Source organism: Camelus bactrianus, chromosome 1, assembly GCF_048773025.1.
Source record: "Camelus bactrianus isolate YW-2024 breed Bactrian camel chromosome 1, ASM4877302v1, whole genome shotgun sequence".
NCBI lineage: Eukaryota > Metazoa > Chordata > Mammalia > Artiodactyla > Camelidae > Camelus > Camelus bactrianus.
In genome coordinates this window covers 10,151,967-10,172,906 of record NC_133539.1, presented here as the reverse complement: position 1 = coordinate 10,172,906, position 20,940 = coordinate 10,151,967, and the positions used below count along the sequence as shown (strand labels likewise).

The 20,940-nt window shown below is 38.2% G+C and overlaps 1 protein-coding gene across 2 annotated transcripts in view; it reads right to left on the bottom strand.

Annotated features, from left to right (window-relative positions):
* The window catches only part of TMEM50B (transmembrane protein 50B), a 34,264-nt gene extending 13,566 nt beyond the window's left edge, over window positions 1-20,698 (bottom strand). Inside the window, exons 1-3 of one of the 2 annotated variants that reach the window (XM_074360466.1) lie at window positions 20,540-20,677; window positions 2,982-3,135; window positions 1,560-1,699 (exon numbers count right to left, since the gene is read on the bottom strand). In XM_074360466.1, the coding sequence (XP_074216567.1) occupies window positions 1,560-1,658 (99 nt within the window). In that variant the 5' untranslated portion in view covers window positions 1,659-1,699; window positions 2,982-3,135; window positions 20,540-20,677. Of the gene's footprint in view, window positions 1-1,559; window positions 1,700-2,981; window positions 3,136-20,539 lie in introns of both variants that reach the window. The other variant, XM_074360465.1, reaches the window with a different exon arrangement.
* Between the last annotated feature and the right edge of the window lie 242 nt (window positions 20,699-20,940).

The following is a 20,940-nucleotide window of genomic DNA, read 5'->3' as shown; positions in this document are numbered from 1 at the left end:
ATAAAGAGCAAGAAAAACTAACAAACAGATAAAAGAATTCTGCATGCAGACTGCTTCATAATTATTTTTAGTTCTTACTCTGCTTTATTTATTCAATTTTTTCTACTAGACTTCAGGTATAGAACTATATACTGAAAAGATGAATTTATCTATCTTTAATTTTTTATTCTCTTCAATTATAGTTTACCTGAAGATATTTAATATAGTTCCTGTGCTACACAGTAGGACCTTGTTATTTATCTGTTTTATATATAGTGGTCTGTATCTGCTAATCCCAGATTTATTCCCCACTTCCTTCCCCTTTGGTAACCGTAAGTTTGTTTTCTATGTCTGTGAGTCTATTTCTGTTTTGTAAGTAAGTTCAACTTAGATTCCACATATAAGTGACATCACATAATATTTTCTTTGTCTGACCTACTTTACTTAGTATGATATCTTCTAGGACCATCCATGTTGCTGCAAATAGCATTATTTTATTCTTTTTGTGGCTGAGTAGTATTCCCTTGTATATATGTACCACATCTTCTTTATTCATTCATCTGTCAGTGGACATTAAGGTTACTTCCATGTCCTGGCCATTGTAAATAATGCTGCTATTAACACTGGGGTGCACGTATCTTTTCGAAATTAGAGTTTCTTTTGGATATATGCCCAGGAGTGGGACTGCTGGATCATATGGTCAGTCTATTTTTAGTTTTTAAGGAACCTCCAAACTGTTCTCGAAAATAGCTATACCAATTTACATTCTCACCAACAGTGTAGGAGGGTTCCCTTTTCTCCACACCCTCTCCAGCATTTATTATTTGTAGATCTTTTGATGATGGCCATTCTGACCTATGTGAAGTGATACCTCATTGTAGTTTTGAGCATGAAAAAGATGAGTTTAAATTAAGTGTAACAGATACTGAAATTTGCTTCAAAAATGTAGTAGGGGCAGGGAATGGCTGATGGAACACTAAAAGATTAGACGTGATCTGATTTTTTTTTGAAGCTCAATGATAAGTGCAGGGGATAAGAAGGGACTCTTTATACTATTGTCTCTATTTTTGTTTATATGTTTGACATTTTCAATAATAAAAAGTTAAAAGAAGAAAAAAAAATGTTGGGAGGAAAATTAAGCAATAGTTTGTGAACAAATTTCTTCCTCTCACTTCCTGCCTGTCCTGCAGCCAGGGAATGGAGATGGCAACCCTTCCCTAGAGCACCTCAGGGCTTCAGTTCTAATGCGGCCTGAGATTGTTACTGCTGTCTACACATCCCGGACTTCGATGAGTCACAACATTAGTTACATCAAATTCTGAGTCTTTGAGAACCTTAAAGGAATTATACATATTATGTAATTGACTTAAAAATGCTACTGCTTACAAAAATTGTATTATCACAGGTATTCACAGTTCAAAGGAATCAGGATTAATTTTCAGGGCATTATGCTGTACACCTGAAATTGATACAACACTGTAAACTGACTATACTTCAATAAAAAAATATATATATATATAAAATTTTTCTTCAGGGCAAAAGATGAGGCATAATGTCACCAACCTGGCTTTTTCACTTACCAATATACCTGCTACCACAGAAGCCACCGCATTTCTTCTTTCACTCCAATCAATACATTCACATTCTGGCCAACGGAAATTATCTAGGAAGCCTGCCATTTTCACCCCTTAAGCATGGATTTTTCATTAAATACTATAATCTACAAGTAAAAAGACAAAAAATAATCAATCTAAGGAAATGTTTTTAAGAAGTAAAATACCTTACTCCTTTCATAAAGATTTAAACAAATTTACTTTAGGTCTAACTCTACTACACTGAAGAAGAAAAATTCAATACGTCAATGAATGTCTATAGAGATGTACGTAAGACTGTGCTAGGACACAGAGGGAGCTTACTGTTTATTAAATGAGTGTGGTAGTTGTAAAACATGTCTGCAAATTCTTTGACACTTCTCGCATTGAGAGGTGGATCTATGTCTCTCCCTTTGAATTTAGGCCAATAAAAAAGGCTGGTTGACCAATAAAGCAGAGAAAGTGATGCTATATAACTTTTGCCAGACAACTTCTGAGACTAGATAATAAAAAACAATGCAGCTTATAGCTGGTTCTCTGGAACACAATACTTGTGTCCTGAGTTGCTTTGTAAAAAATCCAAGGCCACAGTGCTATGAGGAGACCATGTATAGGTGTTTGGGCCCACAGTTTCAGGTGGGGGCCCAGCCGACAGCCAGCCATCAACTGCCAGATGTGTGAGTAAACACTTCTGGGTGACTGCTGATCCATCTATTAGCATTAACCCCACACTTCAAGCCTTCCCCGATGAGGTCCCAGATATACAGAATAGAAACCTGTCATGCTGACTATGCACTGCCCAAATTCCTGACCTACAGAAATCATAAGCATAATAAAATGGCTATTTAAACTACTACATTTTGGAGTTACTGCAATAGATAACTGGAAGGATAAAAATCACATGCATAAAGAACCATAAAAGTACAACATGCTGTGGAATTTTCCAAATAGTATATTCAGATGTGATGATTCAGGAACATCTTAAATTTCAGAAGGAAAACTATTTGAAAGCACAGAAGAGTGCTGAAAAGCAAGCAGAAACTGGAGGGGATTTGACCCTTGAAAGAGAACACAATGAATAAGATCCACTTTTATACAGCTTTTCCCCAGAAGAATCCCTTAACCTCCAACTCCCAGCCAAGTGAATCCCTGTGGTGCAGAATAGCTAGAACTTGAGCAAAGTCAGTCTTTTTGGCTTGAGGTATCAGAGGATGAAGTTCAGGATTAACAAGAGCAGCTGGAAATTGAAGGAGAAATCTTGGAGAGGTGTAAGTCACAGGAGGGAGCGCCAAACACTTTAATATAAACTCTCTTAAATACCTTACAGATAACCCCTTAACAGCACGTGCATAGAGGAGACTCCAAGGACCTCTGCAGGAAAAAAATAGCTAGAAGGCTGAAAGAACTAACCAGATTTCAGGTGATGCCCCCTGCAAGACATTTTGGAATCTGAGTCCCACCAATGCAGAAATCAGTAAACACCCTGAAGATTTCCAGATGTACTCTATCAAAGTGTAAAGCCAAATCTCCACAATTTCAGGGTGATCAGCCAGTGTTTTAACAGCTGTTAGAACAAAAAGTAACACTCTTCAGATGAAGATAACTGAATCCAAAGTGTCTATAACATATCATCCACAATATCCACTACAGTTGACCCTCAAACAACACAGGTTTGAACTATGCAGGTCCACTTACATGCGGATTTTTTTCACTAAGTACGTTCTACAGTACTACACGATCTACAGTTGGCTGAATCAGAGGATGCAGAACAACAGATATGGAGGATCAACTGTAAAGTTAAACATGAATTTTTGACTGCACAGAGGGTTGGCATTCCTAACCCTGTGTTGTTCAAGGGTTGTGTATAGTTAAAAAATTACTATTCACAGAAAAAAGAAAAATGTGACCCTCAAGGAGAAAAAAAAAAGTCAATAGAAACAGACCCCAAAATGACTCAGATATTGAAATTAGCAGACAAGGACTTTAAAGTAGCCAGTATAAACATTTTTAAAGGAACATGGTCAAAGTAACTGAACTCATAGAGAATCTCAATAGAGAAAAAGAAACAAATTTTTAACATAAATTTTAGAACTCAAAATTATAATATTTGAAATTTAAAATTAACTAGATGGGTTTACTAGGAGATTAGAGCCACTAGAAGAAAAGGATAGGAAACTTGAAGAAAGATCAAAAGAAATTATCCAATCGAGAGAAGAGGGTTTTTTTTTTAAACTGGGGGAAGAATGAATAAAGCCTCAACAAACTTAGGAACACTAGTAACTGGTCTAATATATATTTAATTGGATCCCAGAAAAATGAAAAACAATTTGAAGAAATAATGGCTGATAATTTACCAAATTTGGTGAAAAATATTAATCTGCAAATCCAGGAAGCTCAGCAAAACTCCAAGGAGGATAGATACAAGGAAAACATCATAATCAAACTGCTGAAAGCCAGAGATTAAAAAAAAAAAAAAAAAAGAAGAAGAACAAGAACAAGAAGCAGCAACTTTAGAGGGAAAAAAATCACATTACATACAGGGGTAGTAGAACAAAATGCATGATAAATGACTTCTCATCAGAAACAATGGAGGCCAGAAGACAGTGGAAGGACAATTTTTGAAGTACTTTTAAAAACAATCCCAAATTCTATAACCAGTGAATATATTCTTCAAAAGTGAGGGTGATGGCAATTCTACTCTAATCTACCCAAGAGAAATGAAAACATATGTCTACCCAAAAACTTGTACACAGATGTTCATAGCAGCAATAATCATAATAACCAAGGAGTATAGCAATCCAACATATATCAATTGACGAATGAATAAATAAATGTGGGCTACCATACAATGGAATACAAATTCAGCAATAAAAAGGAACAAAGGACTGATACATGCTACAACATAGATGAACCTCAAAAACATTATGCTAAGTGAAAGACAAAAGACCACATATTGTACATTTCATTTATATGAAATGTCCAAATGAGGTAAATTTATAGACATAAAGTAAATAAGAGGTTGTCTAGTGATGCAATAGGGAATGAGGGCTAACAGGCACAGGGTTCTAAAATTAGACTCTGGTGATTACTGCACAACTCTGCAAATATACTAAAAATTACTGAACTGTACACTTAAAACCAGTGAATGTTATACGTTTACTGTATCTCAAAGCTTTTTTGCCTTTTTTAATTTTTACTTTTTATTGAAATGTAGTTGACTGATAATGTCAGTTTCAGGTATACAGTAAAGTGATTCAGTTACACACACACATATATATATACACATTCTTTTCCATTACAGCAATAAAGCTTTTTTTAATTAGGATAAAGTAAAAATATTTTCAGGTAAACCAAAACTAAGATAATTCATCATCAGATTTGCACTAAAAAAATGCTAAAGGAAATTCTTCAGGCTGAAGGGAAATGACACCAGATTAATCTCAGATCTACTGGAAGGAATGGAGAATACCAGAAATGATCAATATGTGGGTAAATACAGATGACTGTTTTATTTCCTTCTCTTTATTTAAAAGACAACTATTTACAGCAAAAATTATAACACTGTGTAGGATGTCCACAAAGATAACTTATTTCTAAGTAGTATATCAGTTACATTTTCAAATAATATGCTTAAATACGGATTTAGGTGAAACACTTCTAAATTTAAAGTAATGAGTCCAGTTGTTAACCTGAAAAGAAGGACAATAAATATACCACAGAAGGTCCAAACACTAGAAACACAGACTGGGAGACAACATCTGCAAAACAAATACCTGATAAAAGATTCGTACCTACAAGTAGAAGGAACTCCAAAAGATGAGTAATAAAAAGATAAAATATAAGCAATAAAAAGTGTGCACAAGACCTGAAATGGGCAAAAGACTTAAAAAGACAATGAAAAAAAAAAAAAGCACATGAAAAGGTATTCAAAATCATTAGTCATCAGGGAAACACAAATTAAAGAAATATCATCACATATCCACTAGAATAGCTAAAATTAAAAAGACTGTTGGTTGTAGAACAAGTGGAAATCACATACATTTCTGGTGGCAGTTCTTTACTAAAGTTAAAAAATAAACCTCCCTAGAACCCAGCAATTCCATTCCTAAGTATTTACCAAGGAAGTAAAAGCACATATTCACACATCAAAAAAGACTTGTACAAGAAAGTTTACGGCAGTTTTATTCATATTAGCTCCAAACTGAAACAACCTAAATGTTCATCAACAGAAGAATGGATAAGCAAATTATGAGTGAATCACACAATGGAATACTATTCAGCAACAGAAAAGAATGAACTGATACATATAACCATGCAGAAAAAAGAAAATCTCAAAAACCTGATTTACATGAAAGAAGGCAGACACAAAAGAATATATCCTGTATGATTCCATTTAAATGAAGCTTAAGAGGCAAAACTAATCTACAGTTCCAGAAATCAGAGCAGTGGTTGCCTGTAGGGGTTGAGGACTAACTACAAGGAAAATTTAGGGGTGATGGAAATGTTCCATACCTTGGTTGTGATAGTGATAATGCAGGTACATACATTTATCAAAAGTTACTGAAGTGTATACTTAAGAACTGTGTATTTTACAGTATGTAAACTTTGGCCACAAACATTTTTTTAAATGTCATCATTCAGATATGCTTTAGCTGCATTAAAGCCTTACTCAGTATGTACTATAGGCACATTTTATCAAGATATTTCTGCAGATATGGAGATGAATCGTTATCAAAGATTAAATATTAACTGGTTAAAAGCAAGTTTAGGGAAGGTTGTGAATTTGAGACGTCTGAAGGTTAAAACAAAAATCTTACTCCCTGTTATAAAATATCTATTTTATAACAGTTCTATAAACTATTCTATAAAAAGTTCTATTTATAAACAGTTCTATAAACAGAAAATATACAGTTGTCCCTCAGTATCTGCAGGGGATTGGTTCCAGGACCCCCAATGGATACCAAAACATGTGGATCCTCAAGTCCCTTATATAAAATGGCATAGTATTTGCATATAACCTATGCACATCCTCCCATATACCACAATTATCATCTCTAGATATAGAACTTAAAATACCTAATACAATGTAAATGCTATGTAAATAGTTGCCAGGACTTGGCAGATTCAAGTTTTGCTTTTTGGAACATTCTGGAATATTTTTTTCCTGAATATTTTCAATCCCAAGTTGGCTGAATCCATGGATGTAGAACCCAAGGATACCGAAGGCTGAATGTACAGCTATTTCCAAATACTGACTTCTGGAATATCATGGTCTTCTCCCTCCTTGGGCTTCAGCTGATGGGTCAAGGGAAACATCAAAACAAGTAATACAAATTGTTACTATGAAGAAAAGAAAATGCACGGGATCCTAATAAAAAACAAAAGGGACATCTATTTTAGAATGGTCAGGGAAAGCCTCTCTGAAGAGGCAACATTTGCTAAAATTTTTAAACACAGTGAAATTTAAAATCTGAATGAAGTTAATTATATTAAGGAGAAGCAAAAGAGGTAGAGCAGGGACAGGAACGATTATATACAAAGCCAAGTCCCTTTGATACTAGCAAGGTAGAATGAGCTGGTACCAAAGAGAATCAGGATATAGTAAGTTAGTGGAGGAAGTGACTTGCAATAAATATAAAGAGAGACAGTTAAGGGCCAGGTTACACTGCAGATTAATGTGGACTTCATAATGGATTTGGAGTTTCACTGAGTTTGTAATGGGAAACAAACAGAATAAGGTTAGGATAACAAGAGCAAAGGCACCAAGACAGCCACTACTGGTAAACATTTACAAGGAAAGTGACAGCTAGTATATTAACAACTAACATTCTGAACTGAGAAGACTGACTTTCATATGGGTTTTATTATTGATATTTTCCCAAAAAGAAGCATATTTTATCATGACACAGTCTTGATTTAATGAAAACCGACAATACAAACACTGATCCCCTGGATTAAAGTGGAAACAAGTACACAATATTTAACATAAGATAACAGGACTTTGGAGACTAAATGAAGGCAAAGACTACTTAGAGAAAATCTGAATGTTAAAAAATAGAATAAATGTTTAAGTTAAACAGTTTACTTCATGCACACATTTAAAAATCTATTTTTGAAAAATATTTAATGGCATGAGAAATAGTAATGACTAATACTAAATGAAAAAAAGCAGGTTATTAAAACTGTATCTATAGCATTATTTCCTTTAAAAAAAAGAATCAACACTGTATATATGTGTGTGTGTGTATATATACATATGTACATAAAAAACACATACATATGTAAAAATATTGGAAGGACAAATACCAGTACTTTCATAATGTTATTATACATATATGTATGTTTGTTTTACTTTGTCTATTTTCAAAATTTGCCACACTGAGCATGAATTACATTTTTTCAAATGCAAAGTTTTAAAAAGTTATTGTAATTAACACAATGAATTGTTGATATTTAGTGCCTATTGAGAAATCTCTTATATAATGTAACAGATCTGTAACTACTTTTAATAAACTTAAAAAAACTTTTTTGAGGTCAAGGAAATTACTGGTATGCTCTCCCACAAAACTGACCCCAGTACCAATTTAAAAAAAACAAACAAACAAGATTACTGAACTGAACTAATGGACTCACAAGTCTTATAATACATTAGATAGCAATTATTCCTACTAAGAGAGGCAACTCTTTTTAAAAGGAAATGAATTCTTTTTAGAGGGCATTTTAAGTGATTCAACTATGAAATTTTCATTTCCAAGCAGTTTAAGAAACCAAAGGACAACTGCAAAAAGCAAGAGGAGAAAACTACACACTTTAACATACAAACATAGTCTAAGCAATTTCCATATACATCAAAGTTCCAAATAATACAGCTAATTCAAAATTTTTTCCTTTAATCAAACCTTCATACCAGCTATTTGTTCATCTATCCTTTCACTAGTTGTTAAACGCTACTAGTGTTAGGCACTGAGTATACAAAATGATTAAGACAACCAATGTAGGGAACAGTCTAGTGAGGGACATTGTCAGAACAACAGATAATTGCATTACAAAATGTGCTATAATACACATACACTTGGGACTATAATACAAAAGTGCTTTAACAGAAATACAAAAAGAGTGTTATAGAACACTACTTGCTGGGAATAGCTGGGGAAAGTCTGATCAAGGATTTGGTGTTTTGAAGCATGAATAGGAGTCTAACAGATGAAAACGAAGGAATAAAATACGCAGAATTACATAGGCCCACAACAGAACAGGGTAGAGCTTAACGAATTTCAAAGAGTGATAGAGATTAACCTGTTTGGAACAAGATCATGAAGGATTCTTCAGCCTACTCAAATCTAACCCTATCCTCTAAGCCAGGGATTAGCAATCTTCTGTAAAGAAGCAGATAGTATATATTTTTGGTTTTGCAGGCCAAACAATCTGTGTCAACCATTCAACCCTCATATGCCCGCATAGCATAAAAGCCACCATAGACAATATATGAACAAATGAGCATGGCTGTATTCCAATAAAATTTAATTTACAAAATAGGTGGCAGGCCAGACTTGGCCCACAGATCATAGTTTACAAGTCCCTGCTCTAAGTAAGAAACCACCAGAGGCTTGCAAGCAGAGAAGTGACAAGATCAGCTCCATGATTTAGAAAGGAAATCCTGGTGACAGCAGTGTGGAGGGACTGAAAAAAAATGTGAAAGGCATCTCTAGACAGGAAGAGAATAAGAATATAAACTGAGGCCATACTGACACAGGCTAAAGAAAAGATTTTAGTTTGAAAAATATTAAAGTGGTAGCTTTTAGCAAGCAGGGAAGAGCTAAGAATGATGATGTTTGGGTGCCCAACGGCTGGCGAAACACCACTAACCAAAACAGGGAAGGGAGAATGAGAGAGAAGAGCATGAGCATAATGTATTTGATATGACCAAAGGACATGCAGGTGGAAATGTACATAAGACAGATGTACAGAAACCACTGAAAAAGTGGTTTAAGACAGAAATACAGATTAGAAGTTCACAGTGGTAACTGAAGTCAGGGGGCAGCTCAGGGAGAAAATATGAAAGAGGGCTGAGGACTGATTCAGAGTTCATCTCTGACTCACTTCCTTTCTTCCTTGACTTACTGTGTGTCAAGCATAATAGCAGACTTGCATATATAATGGTATTTAATTAGCAAAACACTCCTCCAGAGCATGTATGGAATATCTACAGAACATCTTCTACAAGCAAGGCACCATGGGCAAAATAAAGACGAATAAAACTTTGCCCTCATCATTAAAGGATTTACAAACTGGCAGAGAAATCATTCAACACTTAATTAAAATTAAATTACAATTTGTATCATTAAAAAAATCTGTTACAAAAAAAAAATCAGGAGATTGGGGTCGGTGGGGAACTCATGCTTAGCATGCACGAGGTCCTAGGTTCAATCCCCAGTACCTCCATTTAAAGATAAAAAAAATCAGGACATTAACAAAATTTAAATGTCATTCAAGATACTATGTCTACATAGCCAGAGCAAAACAAATTGGCTCAAATGAAACAAAAATAAAATCTATACCCTCCCCATTATTACTAGTACTACTATTAGTTACAGGTGCTTATAGGTTACAAACAACTCCATTCCATCCTCAAAAAAACTATTCCTTTGAATACTCACAAATATTCTAAGGCAATTACTATCATTACCTTGTATTACTAAAAAGATTTAGAGAACAACTTGCCCAAGGTCACACCGCCAGCAAGGAGGAAAGACAGGATTCCACTGAAGTTCAGATCTGATTGCAAAATCTGTGCTCAAGACCATTACACTGTACTGCTGTCATTGGACCAGTTTCACAGTATTTCTCTCATTTTCAGTTTCTTGAGGAGAAACTTACTATCCCACTGCCATGGTGAAGAGAGCAAGAAGAACAAGATGGAAGAGAAACAGTCCCAGTTTAGAGGAACAGTGTGATCATCTGGAAGAAGAAAGCAGTCCAATGAGGTCCACAATGACGGCGGTGATTACTGTTGATTCGTATCTTGCCAAAGGAGTCTGGAGAATATTGTTTTTCTTCTTGGGTTGCTATAAACCTGGTTTCTAGGCACTCACAGTGTGAATATTTAATAGGCCCTAAAATCCAACACCATGAATTATTCAGAGAGCTAAGTACTTTTGGAAAAGACATTTTACATACTTAATCTCAGGATGCTTATTATTTACTTTCTGACTTGTAAATCATATATAACAAGGATAAAATTTAATATTAAGTACCATGAATTTTGGTATAAGATTTAAATCTAAAAACCAAAGTAAAGGATAAGGAACACAGATTTTTAAAGACACTTTAATTTTACAACTATATAACTTGCCCCAGTAATATCCTTAACAACTTTTAATTATTCAAAATGTGAATCCTCCCCTCTGCTACCTCCCTATGCAGTTGATTTGCAGATTTAAATATCCAGTTTCAGAGCCATACATCCAACTACTTGCTTGACATCCTCAGATGTCAAAATCAACATGTCCAAATCCGAATTCATGATCTCCTGCAAATCTGATGCTATTCCAGGTTTCCCTACAATTAATGAATCCTCATTCATCCAGTTATACAAGCCAGAAATGCAGGTGTCATCCTTGTTACTTCTTTCTGACCTCTCACATCCTATCCATCACCTGATTATGCCTCCTAAATATCTCTCGTCTAACTTCTCTACCTAACCCCTCCACCACCATCACCTGAGTACTGCTCTCTCACCTGTCCCATCACAATAGCCTCCCAGCTGACCTAGCCACATCCACTCCTGCCCCCATCAAAATGTTCTCCACACTGCAGCTGGAATTATTTTTTTTTAAAGGGCACAAAGCTGGTATCTCCCTTCTGCTTAAAATCTTTCATTGCCTTCCCAATTACTATCTTTAAGATAAAGATAAAACTGTAATATGGCCTCGTCCTTACTTGCCCCAGCCTGCTCTTAAAACATTTTCTCCTCTTTCTCCAGTGATTCTGGTTTCTCTTTTAGTGCCTTATGTTTGCTAAATCACCCCATCTAAAACCACACCCCCTCCATCTGATAACTTCCATCCCCAGCTCACCTAGTTAACTCCTGCTCATACTGCCAGATGTCTGCTTAGTTGTCACTTTTCAACTAAAACATCAGCTTTCCCTTTGTTCATTCAACATTTATTTACAGAGTGCCTGCTACATGCCAGGGACTGCTGTGGACACTTAAGATACAACAATGAACACATCAAAGGCACTGGTCATGTGAAGCTTTGGGGGATGTGGGGAGGCAGAATAAACATAATTTTTAAAATAAGTTAAGAAGGGAAAGAAAGAAAAGAAAGAAAAGAAAAGAAAAGAAAAGAAAAGAAAAAAGAAAAGAAAAGGAAAGGAAAGGAAAGGAAAGGAAAGGAAAGGAAAGGAAAGGAAAGGAAAGGAAAGGAAAGGAAAGGAAAGGAAAGGAAAGGAAGAAAGAAAGAAAGAAAGAAAGAAAGAAAGAAAGAAAGAAAGAAAGAAAGAAAGAAAGAAAGGAAGGAAGGAAGGAAGAGAAAGGAAGGAAGGAAGGAAGGAAGGAAGGAAGGAAGGAAGGAAGGAAGGAAGGAAAAAGAAAAGAAAAGAAAAGAAAAGAAAAGAAAAGAAAAGAAAAGAAAAGAAAAGAAAAGAAAAGAGGGAGGGAGGAAGTAAGTAAGTTAGTTAGTTAGTTAGTAATATACCATGTCAGTGATAAATGCCATAGGGGAAAAACAAAGCAGAGTAAGGGGCACTGGAAGTACAGGTGATAGCAGGGACAGCTGAAATGTCAGGGTAGGCCCCCTTGAGAAGATGACACCAGCAAAGACTTGAAGGTGGGGAGAGAGCCCCTGGGCATCTGCCAGAGAGAACAGCAGGGCAAAGGCCCCAGGGCAGCACCAGGTATTCAAGGAGCAACATGGAAGCCAGGGGGGCTGTAGTGGAGTGGGTGAGAGGGAAAAGTAGGAGAAAACAAGGTCAGAGAGGGGACAGGGGCAAGGAAGAATAATTACAGAGCCTCATGAGCTACTGTAAGAACCTTAGTTTTTACTGATTAAAATAGGGAGGCCTAAGAGTCTGAGCAGAGTGACTTAATGTTTAAGAGGATCCTTTCGGCTACTGTGCGGAAAACAGACTGCAGGGCTGAGCGGAAGGAGAGAGGCCAGTTAAAAAGTTGCTGAAATAATCCAAGTGAAAGATGATGCTGATTTCCATGACTAGATCTAAACCCCTTAGCATTTCATTATTAATTTTATTATCTGCTTAATACCTCTCCCCCTGCGGAGAGTAAGCTCCATAAAGGACAGTTCAAGTCCATTTCTGCTGACTAGTCTTCCCAGAGCCTAGCACAGTGCCTGGCACACAGAAGGCACCCAAATACCTTTTGAGTGACTGAATCTAACTATTTTGTCTTTCAAATTCTCAAATGTAATACATGTCTCATTACCCTGTCTCACACACACACACATAGAGCCTACTTTATAGGTAGGTTTATTTAAACCGATAATTTGTGGATGCTGGTAATATGAAGTATCATTTCAGTGAGGGAAATAAATCTTGTGACAATATATTCAAACATATTATTCCTTAAAATCATCCTCCTTGCTTTCCCAACTCCATAGTCTGCTAGAATTTTCTAAAACTCAGATTGGATCATTCCATTCATTCAAAATTCCAACAGCCTATGAGATATAGTCCAAAAGATACAGGGTACTTAGTTTTCCCCTAATATAGCTTTCTTACTTCCTAATATCCTGACACACTGTATACTCCAGCCACAAAGAAATAAAAGGGACAAGGTAGCCAATACTTATATCTACTGTTATGCAAACTGCCACATACATATACCCACATATATTTTTATATATATATATATATATATATATATATATATATATATATATAAATATATATATATCTGTATCTCCTTGGAATGCTCCTTTCACCCCTTTGTCTACACACGAACTCCCAACTCAACCTTCAGGACACACATCAGTCAAGTTTGGAAATCACTGAACCAGATTATTTCAAGGGTCCCTTCCATTGCTGAGATTTGTGAAACGCCATCTTTCCAGTAATGAAGCAGTCTCCAAGAACAATCTGAGCTAGAAACTTCAAAATATTTCATCATTAATTCCATTTATGTCAAAACATATAATTAACAAACCAAGTGAAATGTGTAAGCCTTTATTGATCCTGGTTCCAAAAAAAAATTTTAAGGTAGTCTGGGCCATTTGGGGGAACTGGAATACAGGTCAGACAGAGAAGATTACATTATTTTCCTAGATGTGATAATGATACAATAGTGGTTATGTAAAGAAAATAACCTTATTAGAAGAAGCATGCTTCCATATTTAGGGGTTAGGCGTCAATGTCACCAACACACTGTCAAATGGTTAAACAAAGAAAAAAAAAGAATAAAACAAATATGGCAAAATATTAAAATGTTGAATCTACTGTTCAATTTTTCTGTATGCTTAAAATTTTTTTGTAAAAAAAGTTGAAAACATAGAAAGGCATACAATCATGAATTGCCACCTAAATGCAGATGCCTGCTAAACAATCCCAGAGCTCATCCAGCCCCGGCAAAATTCCACTCACTCTCTGAGGTCATTTCTACCTAGGGTTCCCCGCAGGAGCCCTGCTTAGGGAATCTCTGCATCGTCTGGGATTGCTCAGTAAATGCCCTACTCCCCAGTTCAGAGAAACTGGCTTCAGGGTCACAGCTCTGAACCCACACAGCTGAAAGGGAACCCACCTGGCAAGCAGTAGAGGGAAGGCAAAGGCCTACAGTAAGGACATTTCTAAAGGCTCAAAGGAAATGGACACCTTGAAGTAACAATTACCCTTTTTCAGCATTAGCCACCACACACAGGTAGCTGAAAGACTAGGCTGAGTTAGCACTGGCCTGGCCCACTCCTACATTCAGCTTCCTCCCAGCTGTGACTACTTGGCCAGGCTCGTTTATCCATTCCATTTTTAACAGAATAGTCGCTGACTGATAGGCACTGTTCAAGCTTTAAACCTCCCCAGGCTATTGTCTTCTGGTACGTAAACTGGGGGTACGACAGCACGTCCCTCAGTGAGAATTAATAAGAAAAGCAGTGTCCAGCACATGTGATCACTCAATGCTGTCAACCACCACCTACCAAGAAGATGGTTCACATACATACCACTGCTTTGTAGATGGCACTGTGTTCCTGGCAGTACTGCCATTACTGTTTAATTGAGAAAAACTATTACTACTTCTGGGTGAAGATGGCAGATGTACATAAGCATCTCATTTTGCTCCCTCCTGAAACTTCACTAAAACTGCAATAAAAGTTTTTAAAAAGTCATAAACTCCCAAAGATAGCAAGAACAGAAGAGGAGACCATAGCAATAAAATTTTGAAAGCTAGAAAGCAGATGGACAATGGTACCTGACTTAGCACATCCAAGAAAACTGAATTTCCAAGCCAGCAGCAGGGAAAGCTAAGAACCAATCCAGTAAAAACTTGGTGGAAGCAGGAAGAAAAGTCAGATCCCACAACCTTCCCTTTCCTCTTCACAGTACTGGCAACTGCTCCTTCCATATCCTGGCAGAAGTCTGAGGTTTACCCCCTATTTCTTGTGTTCTGGACTGGGGGATCCAGGCACAATGGAAGATGTAGGTATTATACTGAAAACTAGACATAAAGGACTGCTGTCCCTCTGTTCTGGTGCAGGAGACCGGCAACCAAACCCTTTCCCTCCAGACAGGAATCTGGAAAACTACGCAGTGAAAGAAAACTTTAAACAAAATCATTATAATGTCACAGATAAGAGAACATATTGCATTTTAAAACAAGACTAGGAAGCTATCATAAGAAACATTCAGAGACTAAAAAACAGCCTTTGAAAATAAAAAACATGATTGGGCAATTTTTTAAAAAATCCAGGTAGAAAGGTTGGCAATAAAAGTTAAGAAAATCTAGGAATAAGTAATATAGAAAACAGATAAGAAAATTAGAAGACTTTTAAAAGGTTCACATCTAAATAACAGGTGTTTTAGGAGAGACTACAGAGAAAATAAGAGGGAGAAAAATAATAAAACATTCAAGAAAATTTCTCCAGAATAGAAAGTACTGTATTTCCATATTTAAAGGGCCCATCAAATACTCAACCTAATGGATGAAAATAGACCCACACTAAAACAGACCATTTTAAATTTCAAACCACTGGAATCAAAGCATAGATTCTATAACTTTGCAGAAAGAAAAAAAAATAGACCACATACAAAAGATCAGGAATCATAATAGTATGGAATTCTCAGCAGCAATACCAGAAGCAAGATGACAATGGAGTAACAACTTCCAAATTCTGAAAAAAAAATTATTTCTAAGTAAAATCTTAATTACCAGCCAAAATATCAGTCAAGTATCAGGACAGAATCAAAACATATTCAGACAGGCAAGGTCTCCAAAAAACTTAACACTTCTTGTCAAGAAGCTACTGATGGGGCAGGTTATAGCTAAGTGTTAGAGTGCATGGTTAGCATGCATGAGGTCCTGGGTTCAATTCCCAGTTCAATTCCCATTTAAAAAAATAAACACATAAGCCTAATTACCCTCCCCACCCCCCAAAAAACCAAGACAAAATAGTAAAAAAATAAGGGGGAGAGTATAGCTCAATGGTAGAATGCATGCCTAGCATGCATGAGGTCCTGGGTTCAGTCCCCAGTACCTCCATTTAAATAAATAAACAAACAAACCTAGTCACCACCCCCACCCCAAAATGAATGAATGAATGAATAAATAAATAAATAAATAAAATTTTTTAAAAAAGAAAGAAAGAAACTACTGGAGTTTGAGGGTCACCCAAAGGAATAAATCAGTAAAAGAGAATACAGGGAAGATATCCACACAGGAAGGCAAAAGAGAACCAGCTGTGCCCCAGACAAGGAGGGCAACCAGGCCGGACTGAAGCAGTGTAACATGTCCCAGTGCTCTGCCAGCTTTTTAACCTGAGGACTGAATGCCCCACGAATTTGGCCCAGATTCCTATCTGTACTCAGCTGGGCTTGGCTTGAGCTTGAGCATATGCTGATGCAGTTCCAGTTCTCCTTCCAAGCCCTGCAGGCTGCATCAGCAAAGGATATTCACTTCCCTCCCAGAGGGTTCTGCTTTGACCTACTCTGATAGCTGCAGGCAGGCCACTGGGAGCAGCTAAGAAACAGAAAGCACAGAGCAACAGTCCACTCCCTCTGAGAGTATTTCTGCTGTCCTTTCAGAACTTGGTCCACACTAGAGCCCTCCAGGTGCCCTCACTGTAGGGAACCCCATTGCCCAAGACTCACTCATAACACTGCCCACTAACTTCCTCAGAAAGGACCCCTGTAAACACAGGGAAACTGAAGTCAGTCTGTTCTGCTCATCTTTTCCTGGAAGCTTTCATCTAATGACAATATTGTCCTTTGCTATCAGGTATGTGCTTATAATTATGAAGCAAAATGTTAATATTAAGTTGAGAAAACTCTAGCATCTTCTAATAAGCCTGTCTGGACCTGATCTGTGCTCTGGGGGGAAATAACTTTGTTATCACAGTTTACTTAATGAAAACTCCACTGTTAATAAAGACACGGTTTATGGTTCTGCAAGGTATGAATTTAACTGCAGAAATTAATAAGGTGTTATGATTTTATAGCCTGGTAGAAAAGATTAATCCCAAAGGTCTTATGATTTTGTTGCCCTTTGGAACATTAACCAATTACACCTAACTCAGTAATTTTATTGAGCCATTCCTTTCCCTATAGACTACATAAATATGCATTCCTTAATTCCTGTTAAAACCAGCTCTTTGTGGTACTCAATAAGTTAAATAAAACTTTGAAAAATGCCCATAGTTTGTATGAGAATTTTGTTTTGAACACTATTTATTCCAAACCAAATATATCATTTAAAATATGTGTAAATATTTATATACATGTAAATACATATATATGTGTATAGTTATGTATTTATGTGTAAAGCTTATTTTAAAAAGCAAGAGATTTAACAAAAAGATCAGGATAGAGGCTGTTGGGCCAACTGAGTTCCTTCAAAATCCAACGACCCCATTCCTGGGCTCTCAGATGTCTGACATTCTTTGCTAGGTGTGTTTGCCCTAACAAAGTAATAGCCCTAGGTAACGCTCAGGCTGGCTTGTTTCAGCCTACCTTATCAGAGTCAAACGCCACCACACTTCAATGACCCTAAACCTCTTACCTCACCTACAACCAATCAGAGACTTGCACACAAGCCCACCTTATAAAAGACTCCAACAACCGGCCCTCCCTCGTGCTCACAAAGGCACCCCACAACTGTGTGGCCCACTGTTGTCTATGACAGAGTACCCCAATAAACACCTTTCTATTCTTATACTTAATCGCTGGTAAATTCTTTTACCAACCTGCGTGTCACTGGCTCACCAACTGGCCACCCCGCTGTGTATCACAACAGAGGCTACCCCTGGAAGATGTAAATGTTTTGTTTCTTAATTTGGTTGTAGATACAATGCTGATCACTGCAGTAGTAGTATTTAAATTGTACACTTACATGTGCTCTGCAGTTTTTTCAGTACCTGAGGTACAACTCAAAACAAAACAAACTTATTTAAAAAGAGAACAAGAATTTCTGTTATTGTTGGATATTCAAGGGGATTACCACAGGAGGGTATTACACAACATATGTCCCTTCATATCCTCTCTTCCTGAAGGCCCTCCTATTCATTCCTGCCAAGCCAATCAAATGAGTCAATATAACTAAAGTCCACACCACTAAATGACAGCAAGGTTAATAAATTCATCATTGTTTAACCTGGTCTTCAAAATTTTCTTGATCCAGTCTCTAAATATAAAAAGATCCACAGATTCTAAGAAATGCATTTGAATCAAACTAATTAGCTACTGCCTTTAAATTAAAAAATCCTCTAAGTTATAAGAAGATTCATAGTGAGACAAGAACTAAAATTATACTCTAAAATACAATAATCTGTTTAAACTATCTACCTGAGGGGGAGGGTATAGCTCAAGTGGTAGAGCGCACAAAGTCCTGGGTTCAATCCCCAGTACCTCCTCTAAATATAAATAAGTAAATAAAGCTAAATACCTCCTCCTCAAAAACAAAAACAAAAACAAAAACAAAAAAAACTATCTACCTGAAACTTATCCCGTAATCCCAAAATGCCATTTTCATGCAGCAAGGCTTTTAATTACTAAAATCCATAAACAACCAAAACATCCATTATTATGGGAGTGATAAAATTACAGTACATCGGGTGGGGGGACAGCTCAGTGGTACAGCATGTGCTTGGAGTGCACAAGGTCCTGGGTTCAATCCCCAGTGCCTTTGTTGGCGGGCGGGGACAAAATTAAAAATTTTTTTTAAGTTTAAAAAAAGTTAGAGTACACCCAAATTGTGGCATACTATGCAGCATTTTAAAAATGAGGTAGGTCGTTGGCATGTACTGATAAGGAAATGTATCCTTATGTTAAGTCAGCTGCCCAACAGTATTATGGGTATCATCCCCTCCTTGGGACTGGAATTGAGGATGTAAAGGATGCAAAGTGAAGAAACAAGGAATTCTAACTTTTTACTCGATATACTTCTGTGCTGTTTTAACTTTTTACTTGATATTCATTTTTAATATTTTTAAAATGTTTACAACCTGAACATATTACTGTAATCATTTAGAAGGAGTAGATAAGGATAAAATAATAACATAAGTGTTTTACCTTGGGCTCCAGAAGTGAATTCAGAAATGACTAGACAGTTAGGCTGCGGTAATCCTAGCGGGCAGAGGAGGACCGGGCCGGGCGAGGAGGGGAGGGCGTGTCTCCAGAAGAGGAACGCTACATCCTCCCCCCACCTATTATCAAACCAGCTTTTCCTGCCGCATCAACATTCAAGTCAACTTTTGGTTTTCATCTTAAGAACGAAGACGCTTGCAACACTATTCCGGTAAAAACGTCTAACGTTTGCTCTACGTCTGAAACCTATGCTTGAAAGATGACAAGTGACTGAAGATGATGGAAAAGAGGTGTGATAAGCCTGGGAGTAAGTCTTGGGACTTGCTAAGAAAGGAATTTATAGTACAGGTAAGTGAAGATTTGAGAGAAGAGGTGGGACACTCTGAAAAGAGAAATTAATGTCATTGAGAGGCAAAACGCTGATTATACATTCATTCCAATCGGAGGCTTGAATCCCTCAAAACACACACACACACACACACACACACACTAGCAGGGGTAAGGGAGCGAGCACATCACTGCTTTGGCTTTAAAAGGTCACAGATTTACCTTTCAGATTAAAGCACCTTCCAGTGATTAACTCGGAAGCCAATTTACAGGTTAAAAACCAAAATGGTCTTCCCGAAAACAACTACCTTTGCTACATGAGCAACTCTCTGCTGCTCCTTGTCTAAAAGGACACCAAACACTTTATGATTAATTCCCGAAAGAATGTTGATCCACTTTCACTTCCTCTTCCCACCTCGGTACCTGACTCTCATAAACAGAGTCGGGAAAGTCCACTAAACACTGACATTCCCATCGATGGTTCAGAGCAGACGGGAGGGAGGACGAAATACTTGAGTGGCCCCCACACGCCTCACGGACCGCACACCGTCTCTCCCCGCCCGCCTGTCGCCCCGGGAAGCTGACAGGCTCGAGATGGAAACCTTTCCAGACCACCCCGGGAAGCAATTAGACGCCGAGATAACGCGGCTTGCGTCCCGCCTGGGCCAAGTGCGGGCCACGGTCGCCTGAGGGGACGCTGGCAGGTGCGGAGGGGGCGGCGGAGGCCCCCGCCCCGCAGGCCGCCCAGAAGCTCCGCCGGCCCGCTCCGCCCAGCGGCGCCGCGCAAGAGAGAGGCCGGGCCGGGCGCCGCCGCACCTCGCAGGCCGGGCCAGGTCGGCCAGGGGCGCCTCCTCACGCGCGGGCGGTGGGCGCGAGCCCCGAAACCGGCCGCCCGCACTCACCCGGCTTCCCCGACGCCCACGCCGAACCCAGGCGCGCGCGCAGAGGAGGAGGCAACTGCGCCGCTACCGGGCCGGCGTCCTCCGCTCCACCTCAGCCCCCGGGAGCCGGGAGTGGGCGGCGGGTGCGAAGCGAGGGCGCCGGCGGGGCGGAGCGCGGCGCCGTGCGCACCGCAGCAACCAATCGGGACGCAGCAAGTGGCCGGCGGGGGGCGGGGCTGGCTGGGGCGGGGCAAGAGGGGCGGGGCAATTACGCCAGTGGGAGGGGCGAGGGTGTGGAGATTCTGCGAGCTTCTGGGACCCTACGGCCGGACTCCGCACCTTACGATTCGCGGCCCCATAGAGAGCTCACCCCTCGTGTTATTTTCCGGGCGGCAGCACCAATGCATTTCTGCTCAAGGACT